The sequence below is a fragment of the Thalassophryne amazonica genome, chromosome 7, assembly GCF_902500255.1.
Source record: "Thalassophryne amazonica chromosome 7, fThaAma1.1, whole genome shotgun sequence".
In the NCBI taxonomy this organism is placed as follows: Eukaryota; Metazoa; Chordata; class Actinopteri; order Batrachoidiformes; family Batrachoididae; genus Thalassophryne; species Thalassophryne amazonica.
In genome coordinates this window covers 118,062,003-118,078,533 of record NC_047109.1, presented here as the reverse complement: position 1 = coordinate 118,078,533, position 16,531 = coordinate 118,062,003, and the positions used below count along the sequence as shown (strand labels likewise).

At 41.6% G+C, this 16,531-nt stretch overlaps 1 protein-coding gene across 2 annotated transcripts in view; it reads right to left on the bottom strand.

Annotated features, from left to right (window-relative positions):
- Positions 1-5,616: 5,616 nt before the first annotated feature.
- bckdhb (branched chain keto acid dehydrogenase E1 subunit beta) overlaps positions 5,617-16,531 on the bottom strand; it is a 156,085-nt gene continuing 145,170 nt past the window's right edge. The window contains exons 10-12 of one of the 2 annotated variants that reach the window (XM_034175413.1): positions 11,545-11,696; positions 6,255-6,272; positions 5,617-6,124 (exon numbers count right to left, since the gene is read on the bottom strand). In XM_034175413.1, coding sequence (XP_034031304.1) covers positions 11,556-11,696 — 141 coding nt within the window. In that variant the 3' untranslated portion in view covers positions 5,617-6,124; positions 6,255-6,272; positions 11,545-11,555. The remainder of the gene's footprint in view (positions 6,125-6,254; positions 6,273-11,544; positions 11,697-16,531) is intronic. The other variant, XM_034175412.1, reaches the window with a different exon arrangement.

Sequence of the window (16,531 nt, the reverse complement as noted above, 5' to 3'; positions counted from 1 at the left end):
ATTTGCCGCTAGTCGTTTTTAACAAAGAAAATGCCGCTAAGAGGATTAAGAAAGTCTCCGGTTCAACTCAGAACAGAATGAAAATTAAAAAATGCTCCCACGGATGTTTACACCAAAAGATCGCTGATTCGCTCATTTCGCTGTCAATCAAAAAGGGATTCAGCCTCAGACAGATCATCCAATCATCGTGCAGAAGTTGAGCGTCCGGGCCAACCGAGGCCCGCCCACTGCCCCATAGACCCCCAGACACACTGAGCGTCTGATGGGCGGGACAAGGCCCAGCATTTATCCAATGGCTCGTCTCGTATCGCTGCATGCTTTGTGTCACTATTGAAGTCTGTCACACTGTTTAAAGCACTGTGAAGCTGCGGGTTTGAGTGAGAGGAAAGCCGCGTCGTTCCCAGTGATAAGAAGCTGATTCTGAATAAAAGTTGAGCGCGTTGTAGCGCAAATTTAGTCAATGACATGTACACACAACAGTATATATTTGATCACTTATTTTTTGACATTTTAGGGGAAGCTGAGCTTCACTTGCAGTCTTCGCAAATAATGACAACAAAAATTGTAATATTGGACATGCAAACCTACCTTTGTCTTGTTGTTTTTTCTCGTCTTCCAACTTCTTTTTTCTTTTCTCCGCTCCAGAGGGATAATTTCTTTTCTGAGACATGATTTACACTCACTTTATTCCTCATGATTATTCATCGACCTCCTGACACAAGCGGTGCATCTAAATTTGCCGAACGGTGGCAGCAGCCAACAGGAGGCATCAATTAACCTAGTATTGGTATTTTGTCAAAATTAATTTATTTTTTTCAGGTGTAATACAATTTCATTTCAATTATTCAATATTATTTTAATTTCATGTATATATTTTTTTTTATCCCAATAGAGCGCTTCGCTCTCAGACTGCAGGCTTACTTGTAGTTCCTAGGGTTTGTAAGAGTAGAATGGGAGGCAGAGCCTTCAGCTTTCAGGCTCCTCTCCTCTGGAACCAGCTCCCAATTCGGATCAGGGAGACAGACACCCTCTCTACTTTTAAGATTAGGCTTAAAACTTTCCTTTTTGCTAAAGCTTATAGTTAGGGCTGGATCAGGTGACCCTGAACCATCCCTTAGTTATGCTGCTATAGACGTAGACTGCTGGGGGGTTCCCATGATGCACTGAGTGTTTCTTTCTCTTTTGCTCTGTATGCACCACTCTGCATTTAATCATTAGTGATTGATCTCTGCTCCCCTCCACAGCATGTCTTTTTCCTGGTTCTCTCCCTCAGCCCCAACCAGTCCCAGCAGAAGACTGCCCCTCCCTGAGCCTGGTTCTGCTGGAGGTTTCTTCCTGTTAAAAGGGAGTTTTTCCTTCCCACTGTTGCCAAGTGCTTGCTCATAGGGGGTCGTTTTGACCGTTGGGGTTTTTCATAATTATTGTATGGCCTTGCCTTGCAATATGGAGCGCCTTGGGGCAACTGTTTGTTGTGATTTGGCGCTATATAAGAAAAAAGTTGATTGATTGATTGATACTTTCTCACAAGTTGATTGAACGTCTCGGTGCTCTCGGGGCCCCCTGGTGGCGTGGAGGCTCTAAGCGACCGCGTAGTTGGTGTATGCCTTGGGCCGGCTCTGGTGTGGATCGGGAGGTCTGGGCGGTTTTGCTTGAGCTGCTGCCCCGCAACTCGACTCCGGATAAAGCGGAAGAAAATGGATGGATGGACTTTTCTTGTAGTTATGGCAGTAACAACTATAGCTTTATTTGGTAAAAAAAATAAATAAAGATAGCTTGAACACTCAGCTGGACAGCGACTGATTCAACATCAGCTACAGCTAAAAAGCTAATTTAGCTGATAAATTAACGTTATGTATTATTTTCACTCACTCACCTTTTTGTCCGTTGATCAAACTCATTAATCTTGTGGTTTAGACTTAAACTCACATCTCTATGCTAACGGCATTAGTATTTTTTAGCAGCAGGGAGCTTCACCTGTTGTCTCTACTTAATGCATGATTACTGGTGGAAAAACACAACTCATAACTTTTAATGTCCACAACAAAGTAAACCATGAGGAGACCCACCGCGAGCGCACTCCCCCAAAATATGATTTAATATACTTTAAACGATAACCGCCACCAACTGTTTGGGCACGGAACTGAAATGAACTGAATGAATGGATTCTGGCGTGTTGTCAAAAATAACCCAGAAACGTTCACCACGTAAGTAAAAACCCAGTTCTCCAGTAATTTCTGAGAACTTTCATCACTGGTTGCTCATACGTTTCCTCAATCAGTCACAGTTTGATGGCTGCTTAAAGTCCTCCAGGATCATCTGTGAAATTACCTGCTGAGGTGATCGGCAGCAGTGTTGTGGCCTTAGTTCACTGGTTAACATTCAAGTCCCCCAAAAACACAGTAAGATAGGAAGCACCAGGACCCTAAAGACCTGGATCGCTGCTCTCCTCCAAACTTACTGGCTGTCTTCTTTAAGCAAACTTCATATTGGAAGAAGCAAAGTGTACTTTGATGGAGTGTGCTTACTGTTTACAGCACAGGTTCCCAACATTTTAGTCTTCAGAGGCCCCCCGCCGGACCTAAGACAGGCTGAGGTTTATAGAATACAGAATTTAAAAATTAGACCTCTGTTGCTTTGTAGTGTAGACATGGTTCAGATGCAAAACGATCAAGATCGTGACATGTGCTTCCACCTCCTTGCAGTGCAGCCTCAAGGATTTAAGAGAAACTCATAACAGAACTGCTCAAGTCACATCTAAAAAACAACCCTGGAGATGTTTAGGAGCACACAAACAGATGTAAAGTATTTAGCACCAACAGCATCAAGATCTTTGTACTATAAATAAAAGTTCTGGAGCCTGTTCTTCTGACTAAACAACTCTCATGCACAGCCTGCAGTTTTATCGTGAGCCACTCTGACTGCAGTACCTGCACAACACGCAGGTAGGCTGCATCGTGCACGTGTGCACGTCACTGAAGACCAGAGAGCTTAAAGAAAAATCCCTGTTGGGACCCGTCAGTCCTCCAAGTGCATGTAAACACAGGAGGTCCAGGAACTGGATAAAAAGTGAACTGTTTGTTTCACGTTTTCAAAAGGCTATTTAGGAGTCATCACACACACACACATGCACGCTCACACAAAAATCTGACTATCTGGACACATTAAATTCTACACGTTCACATAAAGTTCTAATAAAGAAGCAACATTTCTTGAGATATTAATGAAAATGTGAACTTTTTTTGGTGGATAAATCCAAGAAAGCACACACATCATCAGTTTGTGTGCTTCAGTATTTGCGATCAGAATCTCTGAGCTTTCTTCCCACGAGGTTCTCTATCTGGTCTGGGCAAGATCAAGAAGTCACTGGTTAAATGGATTCACGGGTCAAAGTAACAGATTATCTTTAAACATGCTGAAACAGTTCATAATCCCATTGGACATTTTGATGTCTGGACTACATTTATATTGCCAAGTCCGCCCAGGTTCTACGCTTTTTACTCTTTTAATTCATTTATTAGTAATTGGAGCATGCCGCGGCCTCAACTTTACCTAAAGTCTGGGTCTTTTAGTGAAGTTTAGGGCTAGTGGCCGGTGATCACCTTAGTATTTCTCCTGTTTTTCTTGTTTAATGCTGAAAAATTATACTTTATTTGCTGTCTTTCTGCTGCCTGATTGTTTTTTTCTCTCTGTTTAAGGTGCAGCTCTATCCAGAGATGGGAGTGATGTCTTCTTCTGCAGGCCTCCTGTCCTGGACATCAGCATGGGCTCCCAAAATCTCCTAAAATTTCCTGTATATTCGTTTTGTAATTTGTGTCTGTATCATGGTCCAAGCAGAGGGTCACCCCTGAGTCTGGTTTGCTTGAGGTTTCTTCCTCAAATCATCAGAGGGAGTTTTTTCTTACCACTGTTGCCTGTGTGTTTGCTCTGGGGGTTGGTAAGGTTAGACCTTGTGTGAAGTGCCTTGAGGCAACTTTGTTGTTATTTGGAGCTATATAAATGAAAATAAATTGAACAGAATAGTGTACATGCCAAAAGGACTTCATGGATCATGTTAAAAGTTGCTCATGTAGATTATACTTTGCAAAGACGTCGCACAGGTTCCAGGCTGGGCTTGGTGGTGCAGCTTAGAGTAAGTCTTGGTCTTGCCCATTCATTCACAGGTTGACATCTCACATGGCAGCATAAACTGCACACCAAGAGATTAAAGGTAATGAAGGTAAGTCACACTGTTTTACCCACATTTTCCAGTCTGGTTGGGGGTTTGAATTCATGAGTCTCTGCGCACCACGTCCCTGTGTGTCCCATTTAAATCAAATCGGACACCTGAATATAATGACTTTTGTAATTTAAGGGGCTTTAAAAGACATTTGCTGTGCATATTCTTTAATTCTATGATGCCATTCTGAGCTTACTTTGGGCTCTCCTGACTGGATGAGAAATCATTCTTATTATGCTGTTTCTTCACTGCACAATATTAAACGCTGTTTTCCCCACAGGCATTAAAGTGCTTACATGGGAGTCTCCGAGCTCTTTCTGTGTCACAAAGTCAGACCGCACCGCCGCAAAGTAACAGTTGCTCATTGCAAATTGGTCCATCGCCAGGCAGGTCCTAATTTTGCCGCTGTTTTCTGTTTACAAACAGGCCGTCAGAGCGGCAGCACGGTTAAAGACGATGCCATTTCTCACCAGCGTCCCTTAATGGAAGCTTCGGCAGAAATCCAGTTTCTGACAGGCAGGTTTCACAGTCACTCAGTGGCTCTCTGTGATTTTAGGTTTCTCAGAAACAAGGAGCATAAAGGACACCATGAGGCCACAGAGGCCCAGAAGGATTTCATGACTCCCGTATATAAAACCTAAAGTGGCACAAGACGGACAGGCGGTGCAACAAAGCAGGGAAGAACAATTGTTTTTTTTTCCCTTAATGGAAGCACGGGTAAAATGGAAAGACAATTAAACTTTACAACAGGACTCAACGTTTTGCACTGTGGCCTGATGTAAAATTATATGACTTTCCCAAAAGTTTAAACTACTTTGTGTGTTTTTACATTTTAAGTCAGGGATGAACAGGGCTGAGCAGTCTGCATCAGAGAAAAAAAAAAAACAAAAAAAACCACACACACACACTATATATATATATATAAAATAAAAATAATAAGCAATAATTGTACTTTAATAAGCTTTTGACCATCAATCCACTCAAAGATGAAGAAGCATCTGCTGATCCTCCGGACAGTCGACGCCCTCAGCATCAGACAGAAACTGGTTCTGTGATGATAAGAGAGCGTTTCGTAACGTTGTTTCCTGGCACTGGCTACTGATCGCACATAAACTTTGTTCTTACATATGAACGCTTTGGAAATAAGAAGACCGATAAATAAATATGCAATTCTTCTTACTTTCTTCTAAAGATGTGCACAGGAGCATTTCAGGAATGAGGCTCGTTATGTGGTAAAATACTTCCCAGCATCACAGAAGGTTTAGTGCTCAGATAATTTATCAAGATTTCCCCGATCTGTGACATCTTCATCGAAGTCAAAGCGTAGAGAGACATGTGGAGTAGAGGCGAAGCGGTTGTGTGCTCCCAGGACACAAAAAAGAAGAAATTCCAAGTATTAATCCAAGTAACCACAGACTCAGACGAGTTTATTTTATTTAAGAACCACGGGCCGGTTATATTAGTACAATATGGTTCAGCTGATGTCAAACTAAATAAAGACTAGAGCAGCAACAAAATCAATCACAAGTAACAGCACACAGAGCCAGACGGCCACAATCTCATCTTGGTCTGTTTTTCCCCATAGTTTCCAACTTACCTCAGAAACGGAAATTAATTTAGGTGTATTTTGCAGCCAACCTGAAGCCAAAGTACAGTATCGACACATAGAAATAGATCAAGCCACTCCCACAGTTGTCATTTTCCCCTTTGCAATGGAATAAGGTTACCTAATCCAGAGGTACTTTAAGAGTCTTTTCACTGGAGACCAAGAGGGACATGGAGTCCATCTGGATACTGCTTCCCGATTGGATGGTCAACAAAGTGTCTTTTCCTGGCTGCCCTCCACCGAGTGGGACTGACAGAGAGGAAAGAGGAGAGTGCAGAGTTCAGGACTACCAGGAGTTGGCCCTGGAAAAGGAGAACGCTTCAATAAGTTAATGTGAATAACTTGGCCGTCAGCGGCAGATGGCAGATGAGCAGGAAAACTGAAGTTGGATGGAGGAGATCCCGACCAGGGAGCAGGAAAGATGATGTTTACCGGATTCAAATAAGTGTCCTTTCACCAGACTAAGGCAAGGAAAAAAAGTTTCCAGTTATGCCTCTTTTTTGGGGGGAGGGGGGTAGTAAGGTTGGAATTTATTTATTTTTATGTTACTGGAATCCCATTTGTCATCTCTGGACGTGCAGAGCGCAGCTTTAATGCATTGTTTTCACAAAAAGACAGACTAAATGTCAGCACTGTGCAGTGGGGTGACAGACGATCTTTGAAATTAAGCTGTAATCCACACACATACGGGGACAAACGCTGCCTCTGACACAGAGCTGTTTGCTCAGGCAGTGCACAATATTTTCCACATAAGAAAATATCGCATGAGGACAGCTTGTGCTGTGAACCCACTGATGATGTGATGGAGGGACGCCGGCGCTGCACCCGGGGCGCTGGACGACCCCCCGCCTGTGGCGCTAATGACTGCGTGGTCATCTCAATAATGCACTTTGTTTTTGATGCTGTTCTGGATTTTTCTGTTTTTGTTTCTTCACCTTTATAAAACTTTGTAAAAACCTTGGAACTGTTGAACGGCCTAAGCTGAGGGTCGCCCCTCTGAGTCTGGTCTGCTTGAGGTTTCTTCCTCAGTATCATCAGAGGGAGTTTTTTCTTTACCACTGTCGCCTGTGTTCTCGCTCTGGGGGTTGGTAAGGTCAGACCTGACTCATGTGAAAAGCCTTAAACTGTAGGTGACACAATATGTAATGTTTTAATGAGTATTTAAGACTAAAATTAAACAACAGTTTGAAATTTATCCTTTCCTGGTGTGCAGTTACTGAAGAGATAAATATTCGGATTTTGAACTGTGCGCCACTAAAAATCAGGAACTTCCCAGCGACTCTCAACATTGGAGAAGAAGCAGGAAGTGATCACAGCACAGGAACCATAATCTTAATAGTCCCATTAATTTATGGATTAAATTTATGGATTTTTACAGGCTACTGACAGCCTCATTTCCACTGAGCGAGTTGGGTTGGTGGTGCACGTTTTTATACGTGTCAGAACGGTTCATTTTCACCAACAGAATCCTTTTGATTGGCAGGTGGAGCACTTTTATTGACGAGCGCGCACGCACGGTGTCTGCAGCTTCTCCACAGTCTTAACTTGCAGCACAAACAGGAGAAACTCGATCTATCAGCCACAGACGCAATGAACGGATTACACCTGTAGCTGACTATGCCGGTCGCGGATCAGGACAGCAGAGATTCAAACTATCATAAACTTTTCTTCTGCGAGGACAATGAATTAAATTATTTTCAGACAATGATCTTACTGAAATGGACAGGTAAGACTACATATTTACTCCTTGTGTGAATGGCTTTAATATTTAATAACGTGTGCACAATATAATAAAAGGTGCGCACATTCTCTCCACATGCAAAACATTTTGTGACCTCCATACATTACTAACGTACAGCACATTAACTGTATTCAAAGAGCTGGCAAAAAAAGTATCAGCTCCACCCACATGCTGAAATCACCTGCAGTATTTATTTATTAGAGCCCAAGTGAGGACGAAGTCGTCCTACAAGGACCTTATTGTAACTGCCCTGTTTATTATTATTATTTACTTAGTATTCTTTAAACTTTTCAAGCCCAATTTCGACCCTTTCCCATGCTCTAAAACTCACCAAACTTTCAAAGCTGTTCGACCGGATCTGAAATTCTGTATTTTGGGGGTCAGACACATGCTCACAGCAAAATGGAGAAATAGCGCCCCCTACAAATTTTCAAAAGACCCTCCCTATTGGGGGGCTTTTGTCGTAGCCTCACAAAATTTGGTACACATATTTACCATGCTGGGCCGCACAAAAAAAGTCTCTTAATGTCATGGTGAAATGTCGACAGGAAGTCGGCCATTTTAATTTGAAGTTTCGATTTTGAGGTCATTTTTGCCATTTCCATTACTTACATTTGAACAAACTCGTCCTACAGATTTCATCCAATCATCTTCAAATTTGGTACACATCATCATGACCCCATGGTGATCAAAAATTATCAAAAGAATTTCTGTAGGTCAAAAGGCGTGGCTGCTAGCGTTCGTCAAACCGTCGCCGTTCACTTTGCATGGCTGTCACGCCCACATACTTCATCATAGATCCTTCAAACTTGCTGGACATGATGAAGGCTCCGCCCTGAACATCCACATATATTAACTTCCCACCTAACTCATAGCACCCCCCAGTGGTAACAGGAAATGTCCTAATTATACTTAAACAGGTACTGATGTCACATAGTTAACCCCATCAACTTCCTTCCACTTCTAAAAAACATGCAGAACAAGTTGGTGAACGTAGGCAATGATCACCGTGAAGTTACGAGTAACGGCGTCCGTGTGGCGGCGTGCCGAATATCACCCCTTCACCATGAAATTATGTTCTTCCTTTTGACGGCTTTAATTTTGTCATATCATCATGAAAATTAATACACAGGTCGAGCACGACAACCTCTTACAGGTCATAGGGGCGTCGCCCATGGGTGGGGCAAAATGCCTCAATAGTGTCCCCTTGCAACTTTAGGAGTAGGGAGATGAAAATTGGTACACGTGACTTGCATAGACGTACAAAAAAGTCTCTTGCACCATGGGTCTACTCCAAACAGGAAGTCGGCCATTTTGACTTTTCATGTCATTTTGGCGTGATTTCCACACGTATTTGAACAAACTTCTCCTAGGGATTTTTTCCAATGTACTTCAAATTTCTTTCAGATCATCCAGAGATGATACTGACCAAAAGTTATCGAAAGCTTTTCTCTATGTTGAAGGGTGTGGCTGCTATGGCGCTGCCATTTTCACCCTTTGCCATGGGACATCAAGTCATGATAACTGCTTCATGCTTTGCCTGACTGACTTAAAACTTCACATGTGTGATGAGGGTCGGTCCCTGAACAGAAATGGCGCTGGCCCGGGGAGGTGGTGTCGCTGACACGAGGGCCCGTCCATGACTGCTTGTAGTCCTAGTTTATTTTATAATCACCATTCTGTGTTCTGAACTCTGCCGATATCATCACTGTTGTCAGACTGAAGGTTTTCTTCCAAGGTTTCATCTCCCTCATTGTCATCTAAATAAAACTCAAAACCATCAGTCTGTGTCTCCACAGCTGCTTCAGAATCACCTTCAGACTGGACTAAAAAAAAAAAAAAAAAGCTACACACTAGAAAAAACATTGTCCAAAAACAGCTCGACCTCCACTGTGTTTACAATTGATTTGGGTTTGAATCAGCAGGTCCCGTTCTGGTGACGACGTAGCAAAAATATGGCTACAGCTGAGGGCTGAAATAGAGCGCAGGCTTCAGACAGCTGCTGTTTATTCTTCACCTGTGTACTTATCCCGACTTTTATTGTTCAGGAGTTTTCAAAATATCAACATTTCATCATTTTTAGTGATTATCTGTGCACATTTTGTGGTGTCACCTACACTTTAAGCGGCTTTGTGTGATTTGTAGCTGTATAATGACACCTAAATCACACCTAACCAATCGAAACGTTGCTTCTCTTGCAGAATAGTTGCATTAGCAAAACTTGCATTCTGATTGGCCATTACAGTTGATGCCAAAAAATAAATAGTCAGTCAAGCAACCGAAAACACCCCCCCACCGCTATATATACAAAGGCCTAATGTCACCCAACAATTTGAACCACGACAGGCTGCACTTTTTAAAAGCCGGCATAAAAATCAGCCTCATGTGGTCTGATTACAAGTTAGGAGCTCTAAGTACAGGTGTGAAGGCACCAAATACCAGAAGTTTCAGGATTCAGATACTCCAGGCAACATTCAGAGACACAAGTCCACATCTACAGTTAAACAGTGACCTGCTAAAATTCTCTCGTTGCCACTGCATGAACAAATTCTACTCTATTCACACATCAATGTGCCACTGTTAGGACTTGGTCAATACAGCCGGCTCACAGCAGACTGTGAATACAGACTGTTAAGGCCACATGCACTGTTTGCTCAACTCAGTTTATCAAAGTAGAATGCGTTGTGTGTTTTATTGTGCAGCATTTACACACTTGCAACACATTTTGCTGGGAAATTGTTTACAAACAATTCAAGTCCAAAATAAATTCCATCAAATGTGACAAATTATGATAAAGAGAACGGCTCAGAATACTGAAGGATTATTAACTGAGCAGGTTAATAGTATGTGTGTGTATATATATATATATATATATATATATATATATATATATATATAGAAACACAATTGCCCAAATATGAAAGCTGCTGACGGTTTTGGGCTCGGAGTTTCTTCACCTCCATGAAGAATTTGCTAACAGATGGTCCGGTCGTTAGCTGGTAAACGTTCAATCTGTGTGTTTTTTCGACATTGTTTAGATATTTCTGGAGTACGCTCATGTCCGACTTGGTTTTTCTAGTCGTGTTTTTAGCTTTCTGGTTTGCAACAAATGGGATACGCATTCTGGACAGATTGCCATGGTAACAGTCTGATATGGGAAAATATCAGACTGGAAATCAGCCAATCAGAGAGCACGTAGCATCGCAGCCATATAATAATGAGATGACTGACCTTTAGTTTGTTAAATCAAGAGCTAAATTCTAACAAAACCCAAACACACAGTGTTTGTGTGGATTCAAGGTGGCGTAGAAACACAGAAGGATTTTCCTATTAAGGAAACAGATGAAATCTAGACCAGAGTCCCCCGTATTCCTTCTGGAAACCTCCAGTAGAAACTTCACATCTTCTTTAACAAAAGGTTCTTGGGAGTCTTGGTTGCTTCCCTCACTAGTCTACTGTGTGCCCTGCACAGTTACTCATGTTTTAAGAACTGCCAACTCCAGACAGACTTCCCATATGGTACCATACCTGCAGTACTGTACTTCCATACCTACAGTACTGTATCGCCGAGGTGTTGGACTGAACGCTGCAGAAATCCTTTCCTGCCGGCTGCATCAGACTTTTTAACTACCAACAGTAGTATGTATTTCCTTCATTCACAAACTTTTAAAAACAAAATTGTACAAAAATAGAATAAAACACAGCAAAAAGATTAAAAAACATAATAAAATAGTATTGAAGTATTGAACACATCACTGTTTTTGTCAGTAACTACATTTCTAAAGGTGCTACTGACATGAAATGAACTGACAGTACAAGCACACTTTGAATTGTTTCATATCATCTTCGTGGTGATGTATTAAAAACTGTGTTACTATCCAAATACGTATGGATCTGACTGCATACTGTTAAGTCAGGTGTGAAAAAAGTGTTAAAAATTATATGAAAGTAAGTAAAGCAAAGTAATTGGGGCTTGTGTACCTAAGAGGAGGTCAGTAGTTGATCATCTTCTTAATGGCGTCGAAGCACTTCCACTTGTCAGGGATGTAGAAGGGTTCAAAGATGTGAGGGAAAGGAGTATCATAGCCACAGACTCTGGTGATGGGAGCCTCCAGGTTTAAGAAACACTCCTCCTGCACATGTAGAGAAAGCGGCCATAAAAACCTCAGCATAACGATAATTACACAGCATCAACTCAAAGGGGGGGGGGGAGCCATCGTAGCAGTGATGAGCGAGACGCAGGGTTCAGCCTGGACAGACCACCAGTCTATCTCAACGCATACACACACACACAAACACTTTATTTTGGGGTGTTATTAGAATGCAATGAGGCATTTTGAGCACCATCAGGTTACCACATACACACATGAACAGAATAACAGACGTTTGGAAGAACTACAAATTTGAAGCTACAGTCAGGCCCATGAATATTTGAACATTAAAGGTTTTTATTTTTGACACGTCCCATCATATATGCATATGGAACTTGAAAGAAAATAATGAATATGAGCCTTAAGTGAAGTCTTCCAGCTCTGATTTCAGGATGTTTATCGATCTGAGTAATTTGTTGGGTTGTACTTTTGAAACACTGCAGATCTGCAGCAGAATACAGTGCATTTGATAAAGGTCAGGTCAGGTCAGGACTATTTTGGGATGTTATTAGAATGCAGTAAGACATTTTGAGCACCATCACGTTACCACATACACACATTAACAGAATAACTATCATGCAGTGATCAAGCAAAGGTCTGTTATGTACTCGGATTTATTTGCACGTTTGCAGTTATTCCCATTAGCAGAATGTTCTCATTGTCCCGTACATAGTTCCACACCTGGATCCATGCTCATAGTTTGTGGGAAACCAACAAGCTTCTCTGTTCATCTTGTTGACAGCAAATGGCAAGAAAATACTCATCCACCGAACTATGATCAAAGTAATACTGTAACCTTTTCTCGTACTTAAACCGACTCCAACTTTGCAACACTGATCAGCTTCACTTAAAACAACATCTGAAGTGTACATTTCTCAGCCAAAATGGCTCATTCAGGCTTTTTGGAGCTGGACAGTGTGCAGGCAATTTGGCCAGAGTGCAAAACAAGCCATCACTCCTGACTGCAGCAGCTTTGACCTCTTCCCCGTGGAGACAAAGTACAACGAATTTGGCCAAAACACTGAAAATGGGACAACCCCCCTGAGGAGTTAAATGAACATGCTTGGATGCACACACATAGGCTTCGAGAAGAAGATCAGAACGAAGCTTTTCCACAGTATACCAACCTGCAAACTGGAGCAACTAACAAATGTTTGGGACTGAGCTCATTCTTTCTGTAAAGGTTGCGGCTTGTGTGCGCGTGTACGGTGAGTATTGCTCTGACACCCAGCGACAGTGTCACCGATTTATCCATCCGTGTCATCCAGGATAATGAAAACCCAATCAGCTGCCAGGTGTTTGTCGTGTTTTTGAGTCCAGGGAAACGTCAGACTTGAGGAATCCTTTGTGCATTAGTACATTTAGTACAGAGTGTGTAAAAATTCAACATAACAAAAGAGAGATCAGAGCAGAAGCTGGCAGCTCTGTGCGCCTGTGAGGTTGATAATGTGCTGGAGTCTGGACAACACATGTTTGAAAGAACTACAAATTTGAAGCTACAAATGAATATTTGAAAATTAAAGGTTTTTATTTTTCACACGTCCCATCATATATGCATATGAAAATGAAAGAAAATAATGAATATGAGCCTTAAGTGAAGTCTTCCAGCTCTGATTTCAGGACATTTATCGATCTGAGTCATTTGTTGGGTTGTACTTTTGAAACACTGCAGATCTGCAACAGAATACAGTGCATTTGATAAAGATCAGGTCAGGACTGGTAGCATGTACTGGTACTATGTGTCATAATGTCCACGACTCTATAAAACAGTCATGGTTCCTGGATGATAACCACACAGTGAAATAACCGGTCCATATCAGAAGTTACCATCTATTTGCTGCAGCCAGGTGAAATGTGGGCGTTTCCCTTTGGCTGAGGTCCTGAACATTAAGGTTAGCACCACATGGCCACAGTGTCGTATAAGACGTTACTACGTTGTGCTTCAGCCTCAATTTTCAAGATCTTGTGGTAAGACAATGTAAAAAAACAAAAAAAAAACCCCAAAAAACAAATATATATATATATATATAAACGCGTTGTTTTGTGTATTGGAAGCAACTGACAGGAGGCCAACGCAGGAACATGAGATCTCAGTTTGGTGCCAGAAAAAAACCCCTAAAAGATCCAAAGGCACTCTGCCTGGCAGTTGGACTGCTGTACTCACACTGGCAGCCGGCTCCACCCGGCTAATTACCTGTGATTAGCTTAAATGAACCTACACTGAATGTCGCCAACTAGCTTTAAAAAAGGGAATTATCCTTTCCTTTCCTTTCTTTCCCCTTTCCTTATAAATCCAAGTTCATTCCAGTCTAACCAGCTGTGTGTGTGTGTTTTCTTTGTTTCTTCATTAGCTAATTCAGCTTTTCACATGCTACACCCCACTATCTTCAGACTTACAATGTGCAAATACTAATTAACCCCCTGAAGCCCAGCAACATGCATCTCCTTCCAACATACACACTTTACTTTCCTACAACCCCAAATCTTAAGAAGTTGGGATGGAAAGGACAATGTAAGAAAAAGTAATGATTCTTACCCAAGCTTCATATCAATAGATGATATGTTCGATATCGCCAACATTAATGAGTGAAGCTCTTCATTATATACCATCAAACAATAATTTAAAACTGAATAATTGTTACAGAACCTCAAAATAATGATAGGCTACTTCACAACTGTCGTTGGGATTTTTTTTTTTTGTCGTAGTGATGAAATCTAAATTAAAAAACTGGAATTGTAGCAGACGCATTTGTCTTTTGAAGAAGAGATCAGTCCCACATACATTTTTTGGCATAACTGAGAATCACAGCTGCGAGTGTCACACAGCTTTTCTGGCCTTTCTTTGTGAGAAAATTACCAATTTAGGATTTTAGTACTATGAAATTTACATTTTTCAAATATTTTCTACTTTAAAATACTCAGGGAAGCTAGTCACAATGTTAGGGATACTCACAAAGCAGGTCTCCACAGTTCGCGACCTTCAAGGATCGAAAGGATCGATTCAAAGTGAGAACGGCGGTGCCACCAGTACCAAAACGTGCAGACTTTTATTTCACATGGGTCGCGCCCTTCAAGGATCGAAAGGATCGCTTCGTCTACCATTGGTTTGTGGCTTTTTCCCCTATGGGCAGATTTTTTGTGCCATTTCTGGTTTGTGCCTTCGTCTACCATAAGAGCAAGCAGCAAAAAAAAACATTAGTGGACTAAAAGTTAGCAAAACTAAATTTAGCAGAAGCTAAGTGGTCTGCTGATGGTTTCTGAAGTTAGCTGAAAAGCTAATCTTCAAACAAAAAAGTTAGTTTCGCTAATTAGTGGTTAGCGCAGGGGTGCCCAAGTTCGGTCCTCGAGATCTACCTTCCTGACACTCTTAGTTGTCTCCCTGCTCCAACACACCTGAATCCAATGAAAGACTCATTAAAAGTCTGCTAACGAGTCTTTCATTGGATTCTGATGTGTTGGAGCAGGGAGACAACTAAGAGTGTCAGGAAGGTAGATCTCAAGGACCGAACTTGGCCACCCCTGGGTTAGTGGATTAGCAGAATGGTGCCCACCACTGCCTATACCTTACTTGTGTGACGCACCTTGAGCCAACTTTGTTGTGATTTGACGCTATATAAATGAAAATAAACTGAAATTGAATAGTGTGTTTCAGACAAAAGGCTTAAAGGGGAACAGAAACGCCAACAGACTATTTATAGTATGAATAAACACAAAAAATGCATTCTTTTGATAGTTCAAGAAGCACTAAAGACCATAAAACATCTAGACAAAACCTTGTTTCAGTCGTGGTTTGAGAGGCTTTGATATCGACCGGCTGCCACCATTTTTGCAGGTCAGGTGGGTGACGTCACTGGTTGGGGGGAAAATGAGCCTCGTTCTGAGATTCCGTGCAAGAAACTCCAACAAAGAGGTTATATATGGCGACTAGAGTCCACACTGCCAATGCTGCCCACTGAACACCAACGTCCCTTCATGAACAGCGACATGACACCTCCTAACCGCACAAAATATTGATGAAGTTCCCGGATGTTAATGCATTTTCAATGAGATTCGCGACTGAACACACTCAGAAAAACACTTGCAAAATACGTGTTAAAATGCCGTTCCGACCTGGATATCGAGCCAGTAAAATTAATTAACATTAAATCATGTCAGGAAAGTATTAAACTTACTCTGACACACACACATTCCCAAATATTAGTGTTGAAAGTTACTTCATTCATCAAGTCAGTGGTGTGTGTGCACATTTCTGTGTGTAAGTGTTGTAAGTGTGGTCTGTGTCCTTGGACGACACGGGCAGGAAACATACACCTGTTTATCAACCAAACGTCACAAACAAAGTGACAAGAAGAACCAAAACCACTAACTTATACTGTCTCCCTTCTTCCTCTGTTTGTGGTTTTGCCAACGTGCAGCTTTCCGACATATTCCACCTGTTTCTTGACGAGATGAATACAACCCCTGGCAAAAATTATGGAATCACTGGCCTCGGAGGATGTTCATTCAGTTGTTAATTTTGTAGAAAAAAAGCAGATCACAGACATGACACAAAACTAAAGTCATTTCAAATGGCAACTTTCTGGCTTTAAGAAACACTATAAGAAATCAGGAAAAAATATTGTGGCAGTCAGTAACGGTTACTTTTTTAGACCAAGCAGAGGGAAAAAAATATGGACTCACTCAATTCTGAGGAATAAATTATGGAATCACACTGTAAATTTTCATCCCCAAAACTAACACCTGCATCAAATCAGATCTGCTCATTAGTCTGCATCTAAAAAGGAGTGATCACACCTTGGAGAGCTGTTGCACCAAGT